This window comes from Physeter macrocephalus, chromosome 21 (assembly GCF_002837175.3).
Source record: "Physeter macrocephalus isolate SW-GA chromosome 21, ASM283717v5, whole genome shotgun sequence".
Classification (NCBI taxonomy): Eukaryota; Metazoa; Chordata; class Mammalia; order Artiodactyla; family Physeteridae; genus Physeter; species Physeter macrocephalus.
Genome location: NC_041234.1, coordinates 107528760 through 107549433, shown reverse-complemented (window position 1 = coordinate 107549433; position 20674 = coordinate 107528760). Strand labels below are relative to the sequence as shown.

At 43.1% G+C, this 20674-nt stretch overlaps 2 protein-coding genes across 2 annotated transcripts in view; one reads left to right on the top strand and one right to left on the bottom strand.

Annotated features, from left to right (window-relative positions):
- Positions 1 to 229: 229 nt before the first annotated feature.
- GPR101 (G protein-coupled receptor 101) lies at positions 230 to 1720 on the top strand. Its single transcript, XM_007122545.2, has one exon. It carries the CDS (start codon positions 230 to 232, stop codon positions 1718 to 1720), a length of 1491 nt encoding a protein of 496 aa, XP_007122607.2.
- An 8732-nt stretch (positions 1721 to 10452) lies between these two features.
- Positions 10453 to 20674, bottom strand: part of LOC102992353 (transmembrane 9 superfamily member 2-like) — a 102068-nt gene continuing 91846 nt past the window's right edge. Inside the window, 1 exon segment of the mRNA XM_028482341.1 lies at positions 10453 to 10694. Coding sequence (XP_028338142.1) covers positions 10627 to 10694 — 68 coding nt within the window. The 3' untranslated portion in view covers positions 10453 to 10626.

The following is a 20674-nucleotide window of genomic DNA, read 5'->3' as shown; positions in this document are numbered from 1 at the left end:
CTGCCCGAACGCGGACTGGAGCCGCGCGAGGGCCCCGGGGCCGGGGTCCTGCAGCGCCGCTGCCCGGCGCGGAAGCGCCCCTCTTCCTCCCCGGCAGGGGGACTAACCCAGCCCCGCGTGTTTCTTTCATCCCCAGCCTAGGCGGTGAGTGTGGTCCGTGCGCACCTTCGCCGCCCGCCGGTGCCCGCTCCGCGCCTGCACCTGCCTCCCGCCCGCCCCCGCCGCCGCCATGGCGTCCACCTGCACCAACAGCACGCGCGAAAACAACAGCAGCCACACGTGCGTGCCCCTCTCCAAAATGCCCATCAGCCTGGCGCACGGCATCATCCGCTCGAGCGTCCTGCTCATCTTCCTCACCGCCTCCTTCGTGGGCAACATAGTGCTGGCGCTCGTGCTGCAGCGCAAGCCGCAGCTGCTGCAGGTGACCAACCGCTTCATCTTTAACCTCCTCGTCACTGACCTGCTGCAGATTTCACTCGTGGCCCCCTGGGTGGTGGCCACCTCCGTGCCCTTTTTCTGGCCCCTCAACAGCCACTTCTGTACCGCCCTGGTTAGCCTCACTCACCTGTTCGCCTTTGCCAGCGTCAACACCATCGTCGTGGTGTCGGTGGATCGCTACCTGTCCATCATCCACCCTCTCTCCTACCCGGCCAAGATGACCCCGCGCCGGGGTTACATGCTCCTCTACGGCACCTGGATCGTGGCCATCCTGCAGAGCACACCCCCACTCTACGGCTGGGGCCAGGCCGCCTTTGACGAGCGCAATGCCCTCTGCTCCATGATCTGGGGGGCCAGCCCCAGCTACACCGTTCTCAGCGTCGTGTCCTTCGTCATCATCCCGCTGATTGTCATGATTGCCTGCTACTCTGTGGTGTTCGGTGCAGCCCGCCGGCAGCACGCTCTGCTCTACAACGTCAAGAGCCACAGCTTGGAGGTGCGAGCCAAGGACCACGTGGAGAATGAGGACGAAGAGGGAGAGAAAAAGGATGAGTTCCACGGTGAGAGCGAGCTCCACGGCCAGGATGAAGGTGAGGTCAAGGCCAAGGAGGGCAGCGTGGAAGCCAAGGACGGCAGCAGGAAGGCCAAAGAAGGGAGCGTGGAGACCGGTGAGGGGAGCGTGGAGGCCAAGGGTAGTGAGGAGGTCAGAGAAAGCAGCTTGGTGGCCGGCGAAGGCAGCACCAAAATTCAGAGCAGCAAGAAGGCAGACAAGGGCCGCCTAGAGGTCACCCAGTGCAGCATTGACTTGGGTGAAGATGACATGGAGTTTGGTGAGGATGACATCGAGGCGGTGAACATCACAGAGGGTCTCCCAGTCAGTCGTCGAAACAGCACCAGCGACCCCCCTCTGCCCAGGTGCTACCAGTGCAAAGCTGCTAAAGTGATCTTCCTCATCATCTTCTCCTACGTGCTGTCCCTGGGGCCCTACTGCTTTCTAGCGGTTCTGGCCGTGTGGGTGGATGTCCAAACCAAGGTACCCCAGTGGGTGATCACCATAATTATCTGGCTTTTCTTCCTGCAGTGCTGCATCCACCCCTACATCTATGGCTACATGCACAAGACCATCAAGAAGGAGATCCAGGATATGCTGAAGAAGTTCTTCTGCAAGGAGAAGCCCCCCAAAGAAGACAGCCACCCAGACCTGCCCGGAACCGAAGCCGGCACCGAGGGTGGAACTGAAGGCAAGATCATCCCTTCTCATGATTCTGCCACTTCGCCTTGAAGTTGGTTCTAAGGTAAACCTTGAACTGTCCACAGAACACAGGAGCAGCTTTCTCTTAAATGGACCGTCCACAATCGCATTAATGCCAACCCATACCATTCCAGGCAAAGGTTCTGCACACACCCTCTCACAACAAGGTAGATAAATATATGGAAGAGGTAGGAACTGGGGTCTTCCCTTAAAAGTGTGCCCCTGAAAGAATGGACTTGAGGATTCTGACTGAAATTTCTCCCCCCCAAAAAAGTTACTAGGCTCTAAATTTCTTAAAGCAACAAGGGCTATCCATTTTGGACCCGTGCCTGGTATTCTGTCTGTCTCCCCAGAGCTACCATGTGTCAACTTTTGCTCTGGGGGAAAAGGAAGATGATGGTACTGGTGAACTTAAGGACTTCTGAGCTCACGGGCAAGGGCTACAGCCCATGTTCAAGGGAAAGAAAAGCAATGGATCAAGTCCTTCATGGAGCCCAGGAAGCATGACCTGACTGACTGATCAACATATGAGACAAATTCTAGACTGAAGGGCCCCCAGAAGCCGGTGCAAAGGCCATTACGGAATCTAAGGGCACTGTGTAGTTAAAAACCAAGAAGTTTTCTAGGTCCTCTAAAGGGATCCAGAAAAGTGGAAGAGGATAATAGGGCATGTTTGAAAATGGAAAGCTAGTCCAAGGGAGAAGATAGAGAAATCTCACACATCCGTGGGGCTAAACAGTTGACTTTTTTCTATAAAATCCTGGGTTTGTGCATGGGCTGAGACCAAAATTGTCTCATGCAAATGGAAAATTGTCAGGTGACACTAAACTATTTTCTGTCTCCTATTTGAATAATAGTGGGACAGAAATCATGCCACCATTTTTCAATTTTCCCTTTTGTGATCAAATTGAGATGCTCATAAGAATCCTCCAAATCTCCTCTGCCAGTCACTTGTGTGTTTTCTTTTCCAAATAGGCCTTTCTGGTCTATTTGGAAACAGTATTTCCAGGAAAAACAGTATTTCCAGGAAAAAAAAAAAAAAAGAAATTCAACTAGGAGCGGCCAAAGTCCTACAAAACTCACACTGCCGATCAAGAGTGATGTGCCCACTAGAAATCTCTTTTTTGTGTCCACGAGATCATAGACAAGACACATGATCTCCACATGGGGTGAAAGTAAGGCAGGATAAACGTTTTCCTTCCTCCAGGCACAACCATGCATCTTTTCCACCTGTGGCTCTCTCTAAAGCCTTTAAGCTGTCCGCAGGTGTGGGAGAGAAGTATAGTCAGAAATGACAGAATGGTTTCTCAATAGCTGGCAAGCATCTGACCTATTCCAGACAATCGTAAATCACAGCGTTCAGGTCAGACTTATCCTAATTATTGCTGTTGAAACATATCACTTTGGGAAAACCTTTACAATAGCTAAATTATGCCTAGGGTCAATACAGAGGAAGAGTTTTCAAATCTCAAACCCTGCAATCACTTTGGGTGGGAATATACTTGTTTATTTCTGAGGGCACAGACCGTATCGACATGACCAAATGACATGGAACCAAAAAATGGTCAAAACGGTGTTTTTGATCCTCCTGAAGATCAAATTAAAGCAACTCTGTGATCAGTCATGTGTTCAAGCAGAAATCCAATGTTAATATGGGTGGAGGGAGAGGAAGGAGTATTTGATTGAAAAAAAAGGTCAATCAGGTGGTTGTATACAAAGATGGCCATATTCAGAGTTTAGTCTCATTCTTCTGTGATGACCATGTCTGTATTAGAACTCAAAGTTCATTCATTTAAAAGCCAAGCTCACTTATATTTTATCTCTTCCTCCTGACAGATTCCAACATGAGCATCTCAAGGGGGAGAGGTAAACAGCAGTGTATTGGGGCTGTGAATAAGTCTGCATGGGAATTTGGCATTGCCGTGTTCAGAATTTAGGAAAGGAGCAGGGTGGACCCAAATAACATTGAGCTGACCCAACAGTTCGCTATATCCACGAAAATCGTATTGATTTCAACCCCGTTAATTTGGAACCTGTGGATCAGACAAGACATGGGGGCTGAAGTTTACCTTTGCAAATCATTTATTTTTCTACCAAAACATATAAAGTGAATTAATAGTCATAAATTTATGATACCAATGTATTGCCAAACTCTTGTATCGACCTGTCCTCAAAGGATATCTGGGTGAAGAAATGGCCCGTGTGACCGACCAATCCTTCTGTGCGCGGAGGGGTATCGCCTTGAAGATCTGTCATGGTCAAAGGAGTTCGAGGTTGCTATAGCCTGTCCTTTGAGTAGAAATGCTTACCTGGGTAGGAGACAGGATTTCAAACGTAAGTGTCTCCAAGTATTTTGTTGAAACTGAACTTCTTGTTTTATTTTTAAAGCTCAACCCCTTCAAAGTGTATCAGAGAAAATTGTTTGCCAAAATCCCCAATCAAAATGGAAGCAGAACCTGTCCGAGTGTGGTAAGTTCGTGTAATGGCACACACAACATCCTCCGGGGCACCAAGACTCACCGGTTTCCTTTTTCGAGTTCCTCTTTTCCGTATTTTAGTCACTGTTCACTCTCACAGCAAACTGGATTTTGCAAAGGTGAAAACCTTTTGAAAATAGGGAACTGGAAAAGAGGACCTCTGAATTCAGAGCATTCCGCTTTGCTGACATGTTCTTCTTAATGAACAATAGGGCCTCTAGTTAGCTTGGAGATAGCAACTGCTTCAAGTTTTATGCTGTTCTGAATAAAACACTATCAACTTAATGAGGTTTTACTGCACACACTGTTTTGTCATTTGAAAATCTGAAAAAGCACACACGAAAGTCGTCGTCAGCCTCACAGATCCTCATGTGCAGTCGCTTTCCCTAAACGTTTTTAAAGGAGGTATTCTTTTGCCAAGGCCACTTCATATGCGCAGTAAAAATCCCATTAAAGTCCAGGAGCCAGACGAACCAGACTTTGAAATGATGCGGTTTCCAATTTAATGATTTCCTTAGTTAAGAATAATAGAGCCTCCAGTTTGCCAAGGAGTCGCAGGTGCTTTGACTAACACACCAATTTCAACAAGCTTGGGAAGGCAGTAATAAGGAGCAAGTCCCTGGCTTCTCTGACTTCTGTGACTGTGAGGGCCCATCTTCTTACGGCACCACAAATACCAGCTGCCCGGAAGTCCAACACACTTCGCCCCCCGCCCCCCACCGCCACCATGCCCACTGCCTTCACCTGCCTCACGGCCCCTGCCCGCGCTGTGCCGGCCCTTCAGGAACATTCCGTGCTTGCAGCTCTGCGCGCTCACCCACCCCTGTTCAGCCCTGCCCACCCAGAGCTGACAGGTTCACAGGGACCCAGGGGCCCGCGGCAGCAGGGAAGGACCGAGGTGAGCAATAGGGTTAAAGGTATTTTTCTGTCTTCTCCCCAACTCCAATCCAATTGAGAGATGAGGGGATACCTGCTTCAAGTTCAACAGATAAGGAAAAGTGCCATTTTCTAATAGGAGGAGGTAGGCACCTCATACCAAACAACACCCACTACAACACATCTTTGGGAGCACATTCAACCCTGTAGATACTGTCCAATTATTTCAGCAAAAAAAAAAAGAGAAAAACACTAAAAAAATGTACCTATAAAATTGTAAGGTGCCTGATATTGCCTTATTTTCTATGTAATTAACCAATTAAGCTAGGTAAAGTTACTTCAAAAGATTTTTTTCATACTACCTGAAGAGTAATATACAAGATTAAACTGGCTTCCTTTCTTAGACTTTGCCAAAATGCTCTTAAAAATGTCTGAAATACACCATTTGGAAGAGAAAAATTACGCCATCACCTGGTAATTTGAATGCTCCAAGATAAAACCCACAGAGGTTGTTGGGATAAAACAGAGAGTACCAATTTCAACTAGTGGACTGTATTTTTTTTTCTCATAACTGCCTTCCCCCATATTTTGAGGAAAAAAATCAAAAGAAGTGTTTTCCCCTCATAATGTCTTTTTTATTGTATTCCTCTTTAAGACAAACCGTCGGGCTGTCAGGAGAGGCTTCTCTAAGCAAAATGTCTTTTCCCCCTAGAGCAGACAAAAGATTAAAGGAACAGTTGGCCGTGAGCCAGTTACCAAGATAAGAGAAAATCTGGTCAGTCATGGCTTTTAACCCTCTCAGTCCTTATCTGTGTCGCTCTCATCTTCTGTGGGCCAGGCAGGTGCTCCTGGCCCCCTCAAAGCCCCTCCAAGCTTAGGCATGAGGAGACAGAAGCAGTGAACCACAAAGAACAGATCACAGCCTAAAAGTCAAAAAGAAGAGAGGCTCTTGTCATAAATTCTTTCCAGTCACTTACAATCTCTTCCTCTACGGCAAAGGCCCAGCTTGCTTACAGCAGTCTTCTGCTAAAAGCAGCAAGGCTGGCTGAAGGAAGAACTCGGAGGGCTAAAAGCCACAGGTAAAGTTCACTGCTCTTTGGTAAGTAGAATAAGAATCCTCAAGGTAAATGAAGGTCACCAATGGGTGTCAAATGGTTCCATCACTGCCTCTCAAAGCTTGCATATCTCAAAGTATACACACCAAGGGGAAAACACAGTAACTTGTACACTCGCAAGAGGTTTGCTATGGCCAAGGATTCGTTACCGGATCTCTCTTGTTCTAAAATACAGGCGAAAACAAGATTGGTTTTAGTTTGGTGCTTCAAAGTTGAGTGGATTACCCCTCCCTTCATCTGTGCTACAACTTTAATGTTAAAAATTTGGTATTTTTGTCTGTTTCAGTGGTGTATTCCTTTCTGTAGTAATTCTTCTAAATGTAAGCTATCACTGTATATAAAATATGTGTTCTTGGAGATAAGGTGCTAGATATTAGATTTATGTGTCCATAGATAGTGTCACCCTCAAAATTGGGTAGTACGTACATGTAAAGTTAGTTAATAAAATGCATGCAGAATTCTATTTGTGACCCACACCTTGGTCAGTTTCTAAAGTAGAACATCGTATATTTGTGTTTAAAGTTTTCTTTTTAAAGTGTATACTATACTGCAGGATGTATAAGAGGCTCCAAGGTGGGGTGGCGCGAAGTGGTGCCTTTCATTCCTTAAATCCCTGGTATAATATACGGCCCGGTGAGAACTTATTCTGGTACAGTTGGTCATTACTGTGACTTAATCGTCTTGGCCAAAGTCCTTGCTGGCAGTTCTCCACAACACGCTTGGCACCGGTACGCCTGTTTTCCATTCATTGTATAGAATGCAAAATCAAAAAAGACAATCCTTTCATCCTTAAAGAGCAAAGGCCCCAGGACAGGCTATTGGAGTCCTGTTAGCAGGATGGAAAGGAATGATGTAGTCTCAAGATCCACCCAGTACCTGACTGTGAACTGACAGGGTTTGCATTGAGCAGATCTATATTGCGACCATCCCTGCCCTCCCAGAGCAGTACCAAAAACCAGAAAAAGGCTGCTCTGTTTAGTTTTTTTTTTTTCTTTCTTTCTTTGATCGGTTGCCTGAGAGATAAGAGAGCATAGATGGGTAAATAGATAAAGAAGTAGTGGGACTCCTCCGGGGGTCACAGCTAAGATGTTTGAGAATTACAATCGTATAGCAATGGCATTTGCATCAGACAAGAAAAGAGAACTATGAGATGAGTTTATTATATTTTAAGAAGAAAAATATTAAAGCTGAAAGCTATATATATATTGAATAATTTCTAAAACTGCCTTTAATACCAAACTTCATGGGCTGCTTTTGAGACTGAAAGCAGGAGGAAAATGCATTCAGTCAATAAACAGTTTTCTTTAGTATTTTAAATTTTGACTTTGAATTTTTCCTTTTCCTTCGTAATTTAAAAGTGCCTTTTCAAAGGATTGCCAAACTACAGTCCTGGGGCCAAGTTCCCACTGGCACAATTTACCTTCAGGTGCACAAAAGGGGTGGACTGAATCCTCCTCCCCCCGGCAAGAAGAGAAACCCCTTCACACCCCAGTCAAATTCACACATCAACACTGTTACACAGGTCAGTAGTCTTGGAGACTCTGCCCAAGGACAAGGTTTCATATATTGGTTGGCTTTAATTGGATCCTTTCTAAAATGGTTACAGTGCATGTTCTTGCTGGACAGGAATAACGGACTCCTGCTTGGGGAATACAGAGAGATTGATGTTTGTGGTTTAACTAAATATTATTAAGTAATGTTTGTGTTTCTTAAATAGGTGCTGTTAATCTGTCCTTGGTATATTCTTCTTAAATATGCTGAATAAAGTCAAATTTTAATGCGTGTATCTGGTTATTATGCCAAGCTCCATGGAAAACACATAAGGGAGGGAGACACATAACTAGTTCTCTATCCCTTCTCTTCTGCTTGAACAGAGGAGACGGGGGGAAACTAATTGTAGTACGCAGCAGAATGAAATAGATGGGCTCCAATGTTTCACATCGCACTATTCCAATATAAGGAATATGCAGTGGGAGGGGGGAGTCATCTTGAGGGGCTTTTGCTGGAAGAGGGGAATCTGCTGAGGATTCCAAAGTGGGGGATAAATTAGGAGATTGGGATTAATACACACTGCTATGTATAAAACAGATAACTAATGGGGACCTACTGTAGAGCACAGGGGACTCTACTCAATAGCCTGTAATAACCTATACGGGAAAAGAATCTGACAAAGAATGGATACATGTACATGTATAACTGATTCACTTTGCTGTACTCCTGAAACTAACACAACATTGTACATCAACTACGCTCTCATACAAAATACCATTTTTTAAAAAAACAACAAAGTGAGGATGGGTGGGCAGAGTGGAAAAATGGGGCCAGGTGGTTTGCGGGGCTCCCAAATGCCAGCCTTAGTCTCGAGGCCATGAGGTTTGGGGGGCGGGGCTGAATAGGCTTTGTTTTAGGAAGCAGTACTGCCCAGCACCTGCGTCACCCCCACTGGGCTGCTGGCCCTTCCGTCTTGCTACTCATGACCTCCCTCGGCACAATTCAGCCACACCGACACCGTTGCCACACACACACACACACACCCACACACACACCCACACACCCACCCAGAGTCCCGACTCACCAGGGTTTACACAAGAGGCAGGAGCGTGTTCTCTCAAGGCGCAGTTGAAGAAACCGGCTCGGCCTCTAACACCAACCATGACACATGAAAACACAGGGCACAGATGAGATATAAGCAAATATGTCTAAAGCTTAAGAGCCCACTAGTTCCCCTCAAGTCGATGTGCTTGACCTACCAGTAGCCCTTCTTCCCATAATCTCATCAGCAGTGGTACAAGGAGCTGCGCCCCGGTGCTTCCACGCTCGCTCGGAGGCTCAAGGAGCTATTCATCCCCGTTTCAATCAAAGGAATGTGCTCTTCTCCATTTTTCACTCCAAAATCTAAACAGACTTACGCGCTGTTATTTCGAGATGTTCAAAGATGGCTGCCGTGAGACCCGCGCGTGGTCGCCTTTAACCTTGGTTTATGAACAACGTCCAGGCGATGACCTTCTCGTGCTGCAGAAATACGTTTACCATCTAGAAAACTACTACCACCAGTGCAAGCAAGTGAGCTCCTGAGCTCCGATAAAACTATCAATCAGGCAGCAAACCTGGTGGGAGCAGAGACCCCCGAAGCTAGAACACTGCTTAGTGCACAGTATTTAGAGAAGGGACCGGGTTCCAAGGTATCTATCGCCTCAGAGCAGTTCCTCCTCTCAGGCAGGGTTTAGGGCTCGGAGACTGAATGCAAGAGGGTTGAGAGGATCTGAAAATGCCGCTGTCAAGAGACACCTTTGACCTTCTGTAGCCACTCCCTCCCCCCCCCCCCCCCCCCCCGCCCAACCCCGTCCGGTCCGCTCCAGGCCCCAGTCACAACCCTGCTCCTTCCAATGCAGAGGAAGGCCTGCTACTGGTTACTGAACTAGTTTCTTCTTCCCCGAGGCAACTAGTCAGCTCTTACTCTGTCTCCCACTCTCCCAGAATGCAACCCCCTGACCCTGTCCCCCCTCATTCCGGACTCCCCTTCAAGGGCAACACCACCTCATTGCTCTCTGCCCCCACCAACACGTATTCCTCAGCTTGAGGGCGGCTTTGAGAACGTTCATGAATTGAAGGGTATGTGTAGATAGTTTTCAAACGTTTACCTCAATAAGACCAATATTTATCAATAAAATTTATCACAGAACAATGTATGATTTTCATGACTGCTCCCCCCAAAACTGCAAGCTCAAAGAATGCTTGCAATACGAATTCCCGACATCTGGGAAGTTGTGACGCCAGACTATTGTTGAGTAGAAGCAAAGAAATCCAAGAAAATTGACTCCAAAGATTTCGTATCTACACACAACTAAGTCACACTTGCACATTCTCAGCCTCCAAAGGCAGCAAACACAAAACGACAACCAACGACCAGAAATTGCAGATTTAATTGAGGAATAAGACAGCAGTATCTGGTATTCCATAAATTCTATATGCTAAACCAATGCATATTTTTTAAGTGATCACCCAGATACAAAGGTGTAATATAGTTTGTACAGTCAACTTAAATTGGAAAATTTCACATTTTACCTAAGAGTTATTTGACAGTAGTTCTGATGCTCTAAGCAGATGAAGAAGAAAAAAAGAAAAAAACCCTTCATCCAAAAAACCAGTCTACTCAACTTTAATTTTTTAAGGAAATGTGCTTCCTTTGTTCTAAATGCTTTAAATCAAACCCTTTTATGGTATTGTTTCAGGAAAACATTACTTAGAATGAACCTACCTCCCGACCTGTTGTTTTTTTTGTGTGTGTGTCCATACGATCGTATTTTGTGTCATACAAACGGAGGCCGGACAACGAGGTTTTTAAATGGATAGATATTAAAAACATGCAATTGGAAGCATACATATATATCTCTATAGATGTTCATATAGATACAGATATATATTCAAAAGCAAGGGTGATGTGCCTGGAAGCCTCTGGGGACATTCTTTAATCCACTTTCACCACACTGTAGATTTTAGTAATAAAACAGAAGCAGGAAGAAAATCCAACTGTCCCTGAAACAAAATGAAAAATATCTTTGTTAACCAGACATTATAGAACATCAAAGGAGCTTTCTCAAAAACGCAAAGCATGTCCGTTTTGAGGTGGAGCGCTCACTCTCTAAATCTCAAGACTTGGACTTTATCAAAGAAAAATCACCAGGCCCTCTTGCTGAGCAAAGAGGGTGAACAGCAGGGCTGGAGGCGGTCACCTGGAAAAGGGTGAGAATCCACTTGCTTGAACACTGCAGGTCTCTAACCAAAGCAAAGTAATAAAAACGAGTAACTTAAGTTCTCTATTTCAAAAAGGATCAAAAAAGTGCAAGGCTACTTTCTTTTTTTTTTTCTTTTTTTAAAAAATAAATGTATTTATTAATTTTGGCTGCGTTGGGTCTTCGTTGCTGCACGCGGGCTTCCTCTAGTTGCAGCGAGCGGGGGCTGCTCTTCGTTGCGGTGCGCGGGCTTCTCATCGCGGTGGCTTCTCTTGTTGCGGAGCACGGGCTCTAGGCGTGCAGGATTCAGTAGCTGTGGCTCACCGGCTTCAGTAGTTGTGGCTCGCGGGCTCTAGAGCGCAGGCTCAGTAGTCGTGGCGCACGGGCTTAGTCGGTCCGCGGCATGTGTGATCTTCCCGGACCACGGATCGAACCCGTGTCTCCTGCATTGGCAGGCGGATTCTTAACCACTGCGCCACCAGGGAAGCCCCCAAGGCTACTTTCTAACACAAACTTTGTATAACTTGCTTCAATTTTAGAAAATGTAAATAACCATTACGTACGCAGCAAAAGCAGGAATAATCAATTTACTTACATACTCAGAGAATACATTAGTTTTCTAAATCAAAGTTTTGCATAATTAAGCTTGAGAAACAGCCCATCTCTGGGGACTTATCCTAAAGAAATGATCCCACAGGAGGAAAAAATTACATGCAAAAGGTGTTCATAATACTGATTTATAACACTGAAAAGTCACAAACAAACCAAATGCCCCCAAATAGATGACTACCTAAACGATGGACTAAGATGAAATAAGATAGGCATCAAAAATGACAAATACAGAGACATATAAAGCAGCATGGGGCAATATTTATAATATGGTGTTAGGTGAAAAAAGCCAGATCTTAAAGAACTCCCAGGCATCTCACCTATGAGAACACTGCATAAGCCTAAACCCGTCGACTACAGCAGAGCATGAACAAAAGAAGATACCTTTATATTTTAGGGTGACATGATTATGGACAAATTTTTCTTTAACATAGAATTCCATTGATGTTCATACTATAAAAATAAATCTTCAGATGACATTAAGGTCTAATGACTTAATTGAAGAAAACTCTAATAAGATTTCCAAATCCCATAGTCTAAATGGGGCACCCTAAGACAATTCAATCATCTAAGAAAACATCTCAATAACAAGATCACAGAAAGCTTTAGGCAGGGTTTGTTACCTTCTTCTATGCCGATTGCTAAATTTATCACGAGAGTAACTTCCCATCCTACATACCATCATGCCACTTCCCTCCCATCCTACGAAGCTCCTTGTCAGGAGTCAGTATGGTACAGTGATAAGACCATGGGCTCTGGAGGGACACAAATCTCCTCTGTTGGTTACTTGTTGATCTTGGGCAAGTGACAGTCTTGCCAAGCCTCAGTTTTCTCAGCTGAAAAATGGGGACGATAATACCTATTCTTACCTTTGGCTTCCTTTTTTGAATCCAACAACTTCAAAGGTTCAGGTGCACAGCTAACATATGTCTCTGAATCTAAAACACTCCTGATTTCAATTTGCTGCGTATTATTCCCATAAATCATTAAAATGTCTACGAATTCTCAACTTTTCGATGCTCTACTTAAAGTACCAAATTGTCTCCTACCCGAAAAACAAAAATCCATCAACCCTCACATTGTTCTGATAGTTGGCTGAGCTAAAGTATCTGGACTCTGGAGTTAGGCAGACACTTAGCTGTATGATGTAGAGCAAGATACCTATCTCCTCTGTGCCTCATAAGTGAGAAGGAATCATATCCCCGCCCAGCTAACAGGCTTCTTGACCTGACCGAAAAAAAAGGATAAAATACATTAGAGGCACCCAAGAAATGAGAGCCGTCACTGATGTTCTGATCTGGGGCTTGAAAAAAAATATGTTCACATGGGATTTATTTGACTAGTGTGGAAGTCCTCAACATCGCCTGTAGCCTGGAATCACCGGGGGAGATTTAACAAATACTATTGCCTGGGTCAACCCCCCCCCTCCCACGGCTATGCTGATTTAATTGATCTGGGATGCAGCCTGAGTGTCAAGAGTTTTTAAATCTCCCCAGGTCCTAACATGCAACCGTGGTTCGGAACCTCTGGGCTAGCCTGTCTTCCTTCCTTAAGTATGAAGAGAGGCGTGGAAATGTCTCTCCCAAGGGCCACTGTACCACACAAGTTAAAAGCAACGTAAAGGATCTGGAGAAATTAACATATTTTTTTCTACAGCTCAATTGCTTGTACTACAGCTTGAGGGTAGAAAAAGGGAGATGGGACAAAAAGGGAGAAAATTATCACTTTGGTGTCTCTGTCTACTTTTGCCTCAGGACAGAGAAAGTACTAAACCAATACTAGAAGTGTCCTAGTTTCTTTCTAAACCTCATAACCTTTTTTTCATTAGGTGGGGTGATACATAACAAAAAGACAATCCAACCACAGGATCTTGAATGAGGCAGTCCAAGACAAGCAGAGAAACCCGTTTTCCCCCTGTCCTTTCTCTAATTGCAATTCTATAATGAAAAAAATTCACAGTCTGATCTAGAACTGGCATCCAATACACATTTCCTCCAGGGCTTTCCCAAAGCAGTCATGCCACTTGAAAAAGAAGAAACTAGCTAAATAAAACATTTTGAAAGTCTATCACATTCTATGCAATATAAACAAACCTTTAAAGAGGCTTTCCACAGTCACTCTGGGGACTAAATTCCAATATACATTAATTTGAGAATTGGCAGCTGTGAATAAGACACACGTAGAAAAGACTTTCCTAAAGCTGGAATTAAAGCCATTGCACAGAGGAATAAAGAGAAAGTGTGTTTGGAAGAAAGGGTTTTGGGGACCTTGATTCTCCTCAGCCACATTTGACTCAGTATTCAGTAAGCACTTTCTCTGGGCCCGGCACTTGCCAGGTAATGTAAAGGATAGAAAAGGGGGCTCTGGTGGGGAACAATGTCAGTGGCTGCACAACATAGCACTATTTATACAGAGGTCGCAGTCCAAGGCTTGGAAAGGACCCCTAACCCCTTGTCTTTCTCGCTTCCACATCTTATCAGTCACCAAGACCTACCAATTCCAACGTGGAATTTTTTTTGAAGTGCAAATATTTTATTTACATGCTTATTTAAATACTTCTTTTCCTCAACTAAATACTTACTGTGATAACAGAATACAATTGCTTTCCCCCTCAGTTGGTAACCTGTGAAATTTTTTGTTTTGGTGTTTACATACATAGGAAAACATCTTTATAACAAGTTTTAGAATTAAAGAGGAGACTGAGATTCAGTAACACTGCCAGACCCATTAAAAGTGCCAGCAAATGGATGAAAATACTACCAGAATTCATACTACATATTAAACCACATTTTTTCACGTGCACGTTATTGTTAGGATTGGAAGAAAGTGGTGTTATTTATTGCACAAACTCTTAATAGATACAGTTTAATATAATGTATAAATATATTTTATACTCATTCTTGCATAATTGTATAATTTGTTATGAAGATAAAAATCGGAGATGGTAAATGTAGTTTTCACTGATTCCTTGATTGTTTATGTTTACTTTCCGGCCTCGATGCTCTATCATTTATAAATTAATGTTTTCTGTGATCTTGTCTCTGAAAACTTTATTATCACTTCCAGAACATAATTGGCATTGATTTTTTTATGGGAATCTTCTGAATCCATCCCCTCCATCCATCTGTCCATCTCTGTAGCCAGTGGGTCTTAAGTCACACTCTCTTCATCTCTCAACTAGAAAACTGTCTCCTGGCTTCTCTTCACTTCCAGTATCCCTCTCGAATCCATTCTCTGTCAGAGTGACTGTGATATTTCCAAAACACAAGTTTGACCGCCAGGTCTCTACTTACAAACCTTTAATAGCTTCCCATAGCAAAAGTACGTAAACCCCGGAAGGTATCAGAAACCTTTTAAGCTGCTAAAAATACAGATCAGCAAGGATTCTGAGTCAGGGGCTTTGGGATAGGCCCTGGGCATCAGACTTATCGGTTTTAGTTAGTTTTAAATAATTTCCACAAGTGAATGTAAGGCACACCCAAGTTTGAAAATGACGACTATATATGATAAAAATTCCAACTCCTCAGTGTCAGCACACAAGGCCCTCCAGGATCAGACCCCGGCCCGCCTCTTTAGGCCTTGTTCCTGCCACTTGATGCCTTAAATTTTAAACTCCCCAACCCCAAATTACCTGAAGATCTCTGCGCTTTCACAAAACTCCAGGTTAACTCTATTAGGCTCCTTGCCACGATGCAGGGAAACGATCTGTTTAGAGGTCTTCTCTCTCCAGATGAGAGCCTTGAGGCTAGGGGTGCAGTCTTACTCAATTTTGTACCCCCAGCGCATAGCATAGTGTTGGGCACATTGTAGGTGGACAACAAATGTCTCTTAAACTGAACTGTTTAAATTAACTGCTTAGCACCGTAAGCTCCATGAGGATAGGGATTTTGATCACTGCTAAAGCCCCAGCCTCTAGGGCAGTGCCTGACATACAGTAGGTGTTCACTATATTCTTCTTGAATGAATGAATGAATGAATGAATGATGAATAAATGGCAGGAACTTGGAGAGGGCATCATAGAGAATGTGCTATAAAGCTGGATTCAGAGGCATTTGAGGATGGGAGACAGCTATTCCAGATAGAGGGGAAAGTACCCATAAAGGCCTGAAACAACTAAAACCCTGGCAGTTTTAAGGAACAGTGAGAACCACGGCAGAGCGGTTGGAACATTAAGGGTGAGTGATCAGAAAATTAAGGGAATATTAAAAAGAGCATATAGGGGCTTCCCTGGTGGCGCAGTGGTTGGGAGTCCGCCTGCCGATGCAGGAGACACGGGTTCGTGCCCCGGTCCGGGAAGATCCCACATGCCGCGGAGCGGCTGGGCCCGTGAGCCGTGGCCGCTGGGCCTGCGCGTCCGGAGCCTGTGCTCCGCGACGGGAGAGGCCGCGGCGGTGAGAGGCCCGCGTACCGCAAAAAAAAAAAAAAAAAAAAAAAGCACATAGGAGAAAAGACCGCAAAAGTAGGTGGGGTCCAGATAATGAATGATAAGTTAAGCACTTTGGATTTGATACCATAGGCAACCGGGAGCCAGCAAAGATTCATAAGCCAGAGAGTGAGATGAACAAATTTGTTCATGACCAAGACAGTGACATTGACGATGATGATAATAATGATAATAGCTGATATTTACTAAATATTTATTATATGCCTGGCTCCAAGTTAAGTGTTTCACCTGTGCGATCACTCTGAGATAGGTGCTATTATTTTCTATAAAGAAATGGAGGCTCAGAGAAGTAAAGTGACTTGCCTTACAACACACAGCCAATAAGCAGTACAGCTGGGACTCAAAGTCAGTTCTGCCCTGACTGTTCTAGGGTGGAGATAATGAATACAGGCTGAGACGACCAAGAACTGCTTTGTACAGAAAAAATACCTCAAAGAATAAGCAGCAGTTGGACAGGAAATGCTTGAGGATGGGAGTAAGAAATCAACTCAGGTATGAGATGCCAGAGAACATAAAATGCACAAAACAAGAATGCCAGAGAATGCAGCTTTTGCTTACCTCTGGGGAAAAGGAATACTTCCCTTCCTTTGAAATTTTTTAGTATGATGCTCAAAACTAGAAGAATACTGGCTACCACAGGGCCCAGGGTTAGAATAGGTCTGAAACTACTTGCACTGAGAAAAATGATAAGACCCTGAGGTTTTCAATATCCTTGAGAATAGAGAACACTCTGTCCTGTTAATTCCTACAGCACCTGGCACTTTGGTCCATAAATATAAGCTGAAATCAAAATCAGCTGGAATTAAGGAAGTAATGTAATTATCCCAGAGATTACACTGGCATTGACTTCCTCTATCCTAGAATAATGTGGAAAAATTGGAAGGATGTGCCTCTATTTTTTTTAAAGAAGGGCTGGAAGGGTTGAAGGGGCATGGAAAAGACTTGGGATAGTCTCTTTTTATCATCTATTCCTGAGGGTGATACTTCTTTGCTTTACATGCACCTGTCTTCATTCTCCCAATTACAGGAAGTCCACCTGATCAAACAGAGGCCCACAGAGCAGATTCCGCAGGCATCCTTTGGTGGTTGGTTTAGCCCCACCTCAAAGAAAGTACCTCTTTCTTAAGGACATAAGAGAGTTGAGTTTAAGAGAGTGAACATTAGAGTCAGACCAACCTGGGTTTGAATGAATCATAGCTCCCACACTTACTAGCTGAGTGACCTTGAACAAGTCACTTAATCTCTCTGAGCCTCAGTTTCCTCATACATGCAATGGGAATAACATGACCTACACCTCATAATAATCATACAATTAGGTGAAAATTAAGTGAGATAAATGTATGTTTCCATAGTCCCTATTAGCACATTGCCAAGCCCATAAAAGAAGTAGTTTAGTAAACATTTGTTGGTTGGTTAACAATTAGCATTAATACATCTTTATCCCTTTTTGATCTTTTGGCCTTTAGAATTGAAATTTTTAATAAGACAGAGACAACTTGGTATAATAAAGCACAAAAGGCCCACTACAGCTAACATTTGTGTGTTAAGATAATTGGACTTTTCCTTCAATACAGTGTATTTCATCTTGCACTGTGTGAGAACATTCTTCACTTTAGTGATACAATATTATATGGTAGACACTCTCAAAATATATTGAACTTCATTTGCTTCTTTTAGTGAATAAAAATATATTCAAAGCATAGACAGTGAGAAAGCCAACAGAAAAGCACTCTGCACCCGGCTGATACTTCTTCTGGGTCGTAGAAACTCTTTGCATCACACTGGCTTCAATCACTGCACAGTGATTGGTGGTTCAGAGTCTCAGACTCTAAACATGTTTTCTTGAGATGAACAAAACTATATTTTGAAAATAGCATTAACTCCCAAGTAAAAGTGAGGTCCAAAAACAGTTCACTCTAGACCAGATTTCTTAACAGCAGTACTATTAACATTTGGGGCCAGATAATTCTTTGTTGTTCAGGGCTGTCTGTGCATCATAAGATGTTTAGCAGCATCCCTAGCCTCTACCCACTAGACGTCATTAGCATCCTCCCAGTCATGGCAATCAAAAATGTCTCCAGATATTGCTAAATGTCCTATATGGGGCAAATTTGTCCCTGGTTAAGAACCACTGCTCAGGAATAAAAGACTGTGGCTGAATGCAAACATTTATATAAAATATTTAATTTACTACCCAATGGCAATGCAGCCAGGATTTATATTAAACCATAAACTCCATTATTCTAATAGAACATAGCATTTAAACACAAAGAGAAGGAATCTTAAGTGTTAGATTATTGTGATCTTATGTCTATTATATCAAACTAGAGATACATTTTTTCGATTAATTTTCTTAAGACTTTAATGCATTTGTTGATATCGAAAACAAAACTTGACGCAAATAAAAAATCACTAACGATCCTCCAATCAAGATCAAGTATCCATACGTGTGCCCACCATGAACATCCATCAGAGATCTGAGTAAAGTGATCAAATTAGAAGAGATCACAGCCTACTTGGTGATGCACAGACTTAGTTTCTTTAATAGCCAGTTTCTTAACAGCTGGTTAAACTAGTTATACTAAAACCAGTTAGGATTTTGGGCAAGTCACCGAACTTTAACTGAAATTTATCTTTGTCTCTACAATACAAGGTTTCCCTCCTGGTACCCTTTGGTGACATTATCGGTATATTGTGGCTTATCCTTCCTCTTCCTGTTCTTTGAATCCTACTTCGAAATGTTATTTACACATCTGTTAGTGTGCTATGAACTGAAAATTGGGTAGAGGAACACCAGCCACAATGTATATCACTTCCTTTGCCTCAAAAAATGAGAGGAAGAAAACAATGGGGTGTCATTTTAGACATGCTGAGTTAACAAAAAAGAAAACCACTTTTTCAGGGTTTTGTGGTTATTGTTTCTTTAAAAATAATATTCAATGCCAGCCAAGGCTGTAGAGAAACCAATACAATACTGCTGATGGCAGAAAAACATAAAGAGCCATAAAAATATTTACACTTTTGGACCCTGTCATCCCATTACGCAGACTAACCTAAGGAAATAATCCAAAATGGCGGGGATTCAACAGTGAGGAAACAGTTAAGTAATCTGCTCAATAGATTAAAAAGCCATAAAAATGGCAAATATAAAGGATATGTAGAAACATACTCAATATTGAAAAGTGACAGCTATGAAGTCTTCTACTTCCATTGTGATGCCGTGGATGAATTCAAATACCAAAGAGAAATGTGCTGACCACAAGGAAGGGCTTTGGATGAATGCGTAATTATTCTAAATTAGTGTGAAACTCTTCAGCATTTTTTACATGAGTGGATATTGCTAATTTTAAAGTTCTCATTTTTAAAAAATCACTCTCAGAAAGATTTGTCTACAGCAAGAAAGAGTAATCAGCAATTAAGAACTATACTTTTGTGGACATCTATATTCTTAAGACTAATTATTTAGTTAAAGATGTCTTCCTCAAAAGTGAAACACCATGAACAGAGGCAATAAGCCTTGCTCCCTGCTGTGAACCTCAAAATGTAACGATGAAATGTAAAGAGATGCCATTTAAGAGTTTTACGCAGAGAGGGCTTCTTAAAGAACAGTTCTAGAAAACTGATGTCAAAAGCACACTTCATGATTTTACTAATTTTTTTCCTGATATGAACAATAACCAGGATTTACTTTGCAGGTTTCTCCTACCCATGATTTAATTTAAAAATAGATATGGAGATCTCTTTTTCTCTCTCTCTCCCCCCATGTGAAAAATAATTTGCTCTGATTCATGATGATGACATAGGAAGATCCTGAACTCACTTCCTCTCATAGACAGACCAAATCTACAGCAATATATGGAACAAATTCCTCCGAAAAAACCTGTCAGACAGACCTCTTCACATGGGGCAAATGAGAGGGAAACCACGTCGAAGGGGATAGGAAAGCCTGAGACACAATCTCACCATAAACCCCAAACCCGGCATGGTGACGCACATTCAGAAGGGAACTCAAGACCTGGAGCTTCTTTCTGAGGAGCAAAGCGTTCATACCCTATATGGAGCTCTCCACCCTTTAAGACTGGCACCTGAGAAATAAACCCCCCCAAACATCTGGTTTTGAAAAACAACAGGGCTCGCACCCATGAGACCCAAGGGGCTGATACAAACTGAGGTTTGGCTCTTAAGGGCCTACACACAATCTCCAAAATATACCAACAGCTCATGCAGCTGAATATCAAAAAAAACAACCCAGTCAAAAAATGGGCAGAAGATATAAAGAGTCATTTCTCCAAAGAAGACATACAGATGGTTAAAAAGCACATGAAAAGATACTCAACATCACTAATTATTAGAGAAATGCAAATCAAAACTACAAAGAAGAATCACCTCACACCAGTCAGAATGACCATCGTCAAAAAGTTTACCAACAAGAAATGCTGGAGCGGGTGTGGAGAAAAGGGAACCCACTTATGCTGTTGGTGGGAATGTAAACTGGTGCAGCCACTATGGAGAACAATATGGAGGTTCCTTAAAAAAAAAAAAAAAAAACTAAAAATAGAGCTACCATATGATCCAGCAATCCCACTCCTGGGCATATATCCAGAGAAAACCATAATTTGAAAAGATACATATACCCCAATGTTCATTGCAGCACTATTTACGATAGCCAGGACATGGAAACAACCCAAGTGCCCATCAACAGATGAATGGATAAAGAAGATGTGGTACAT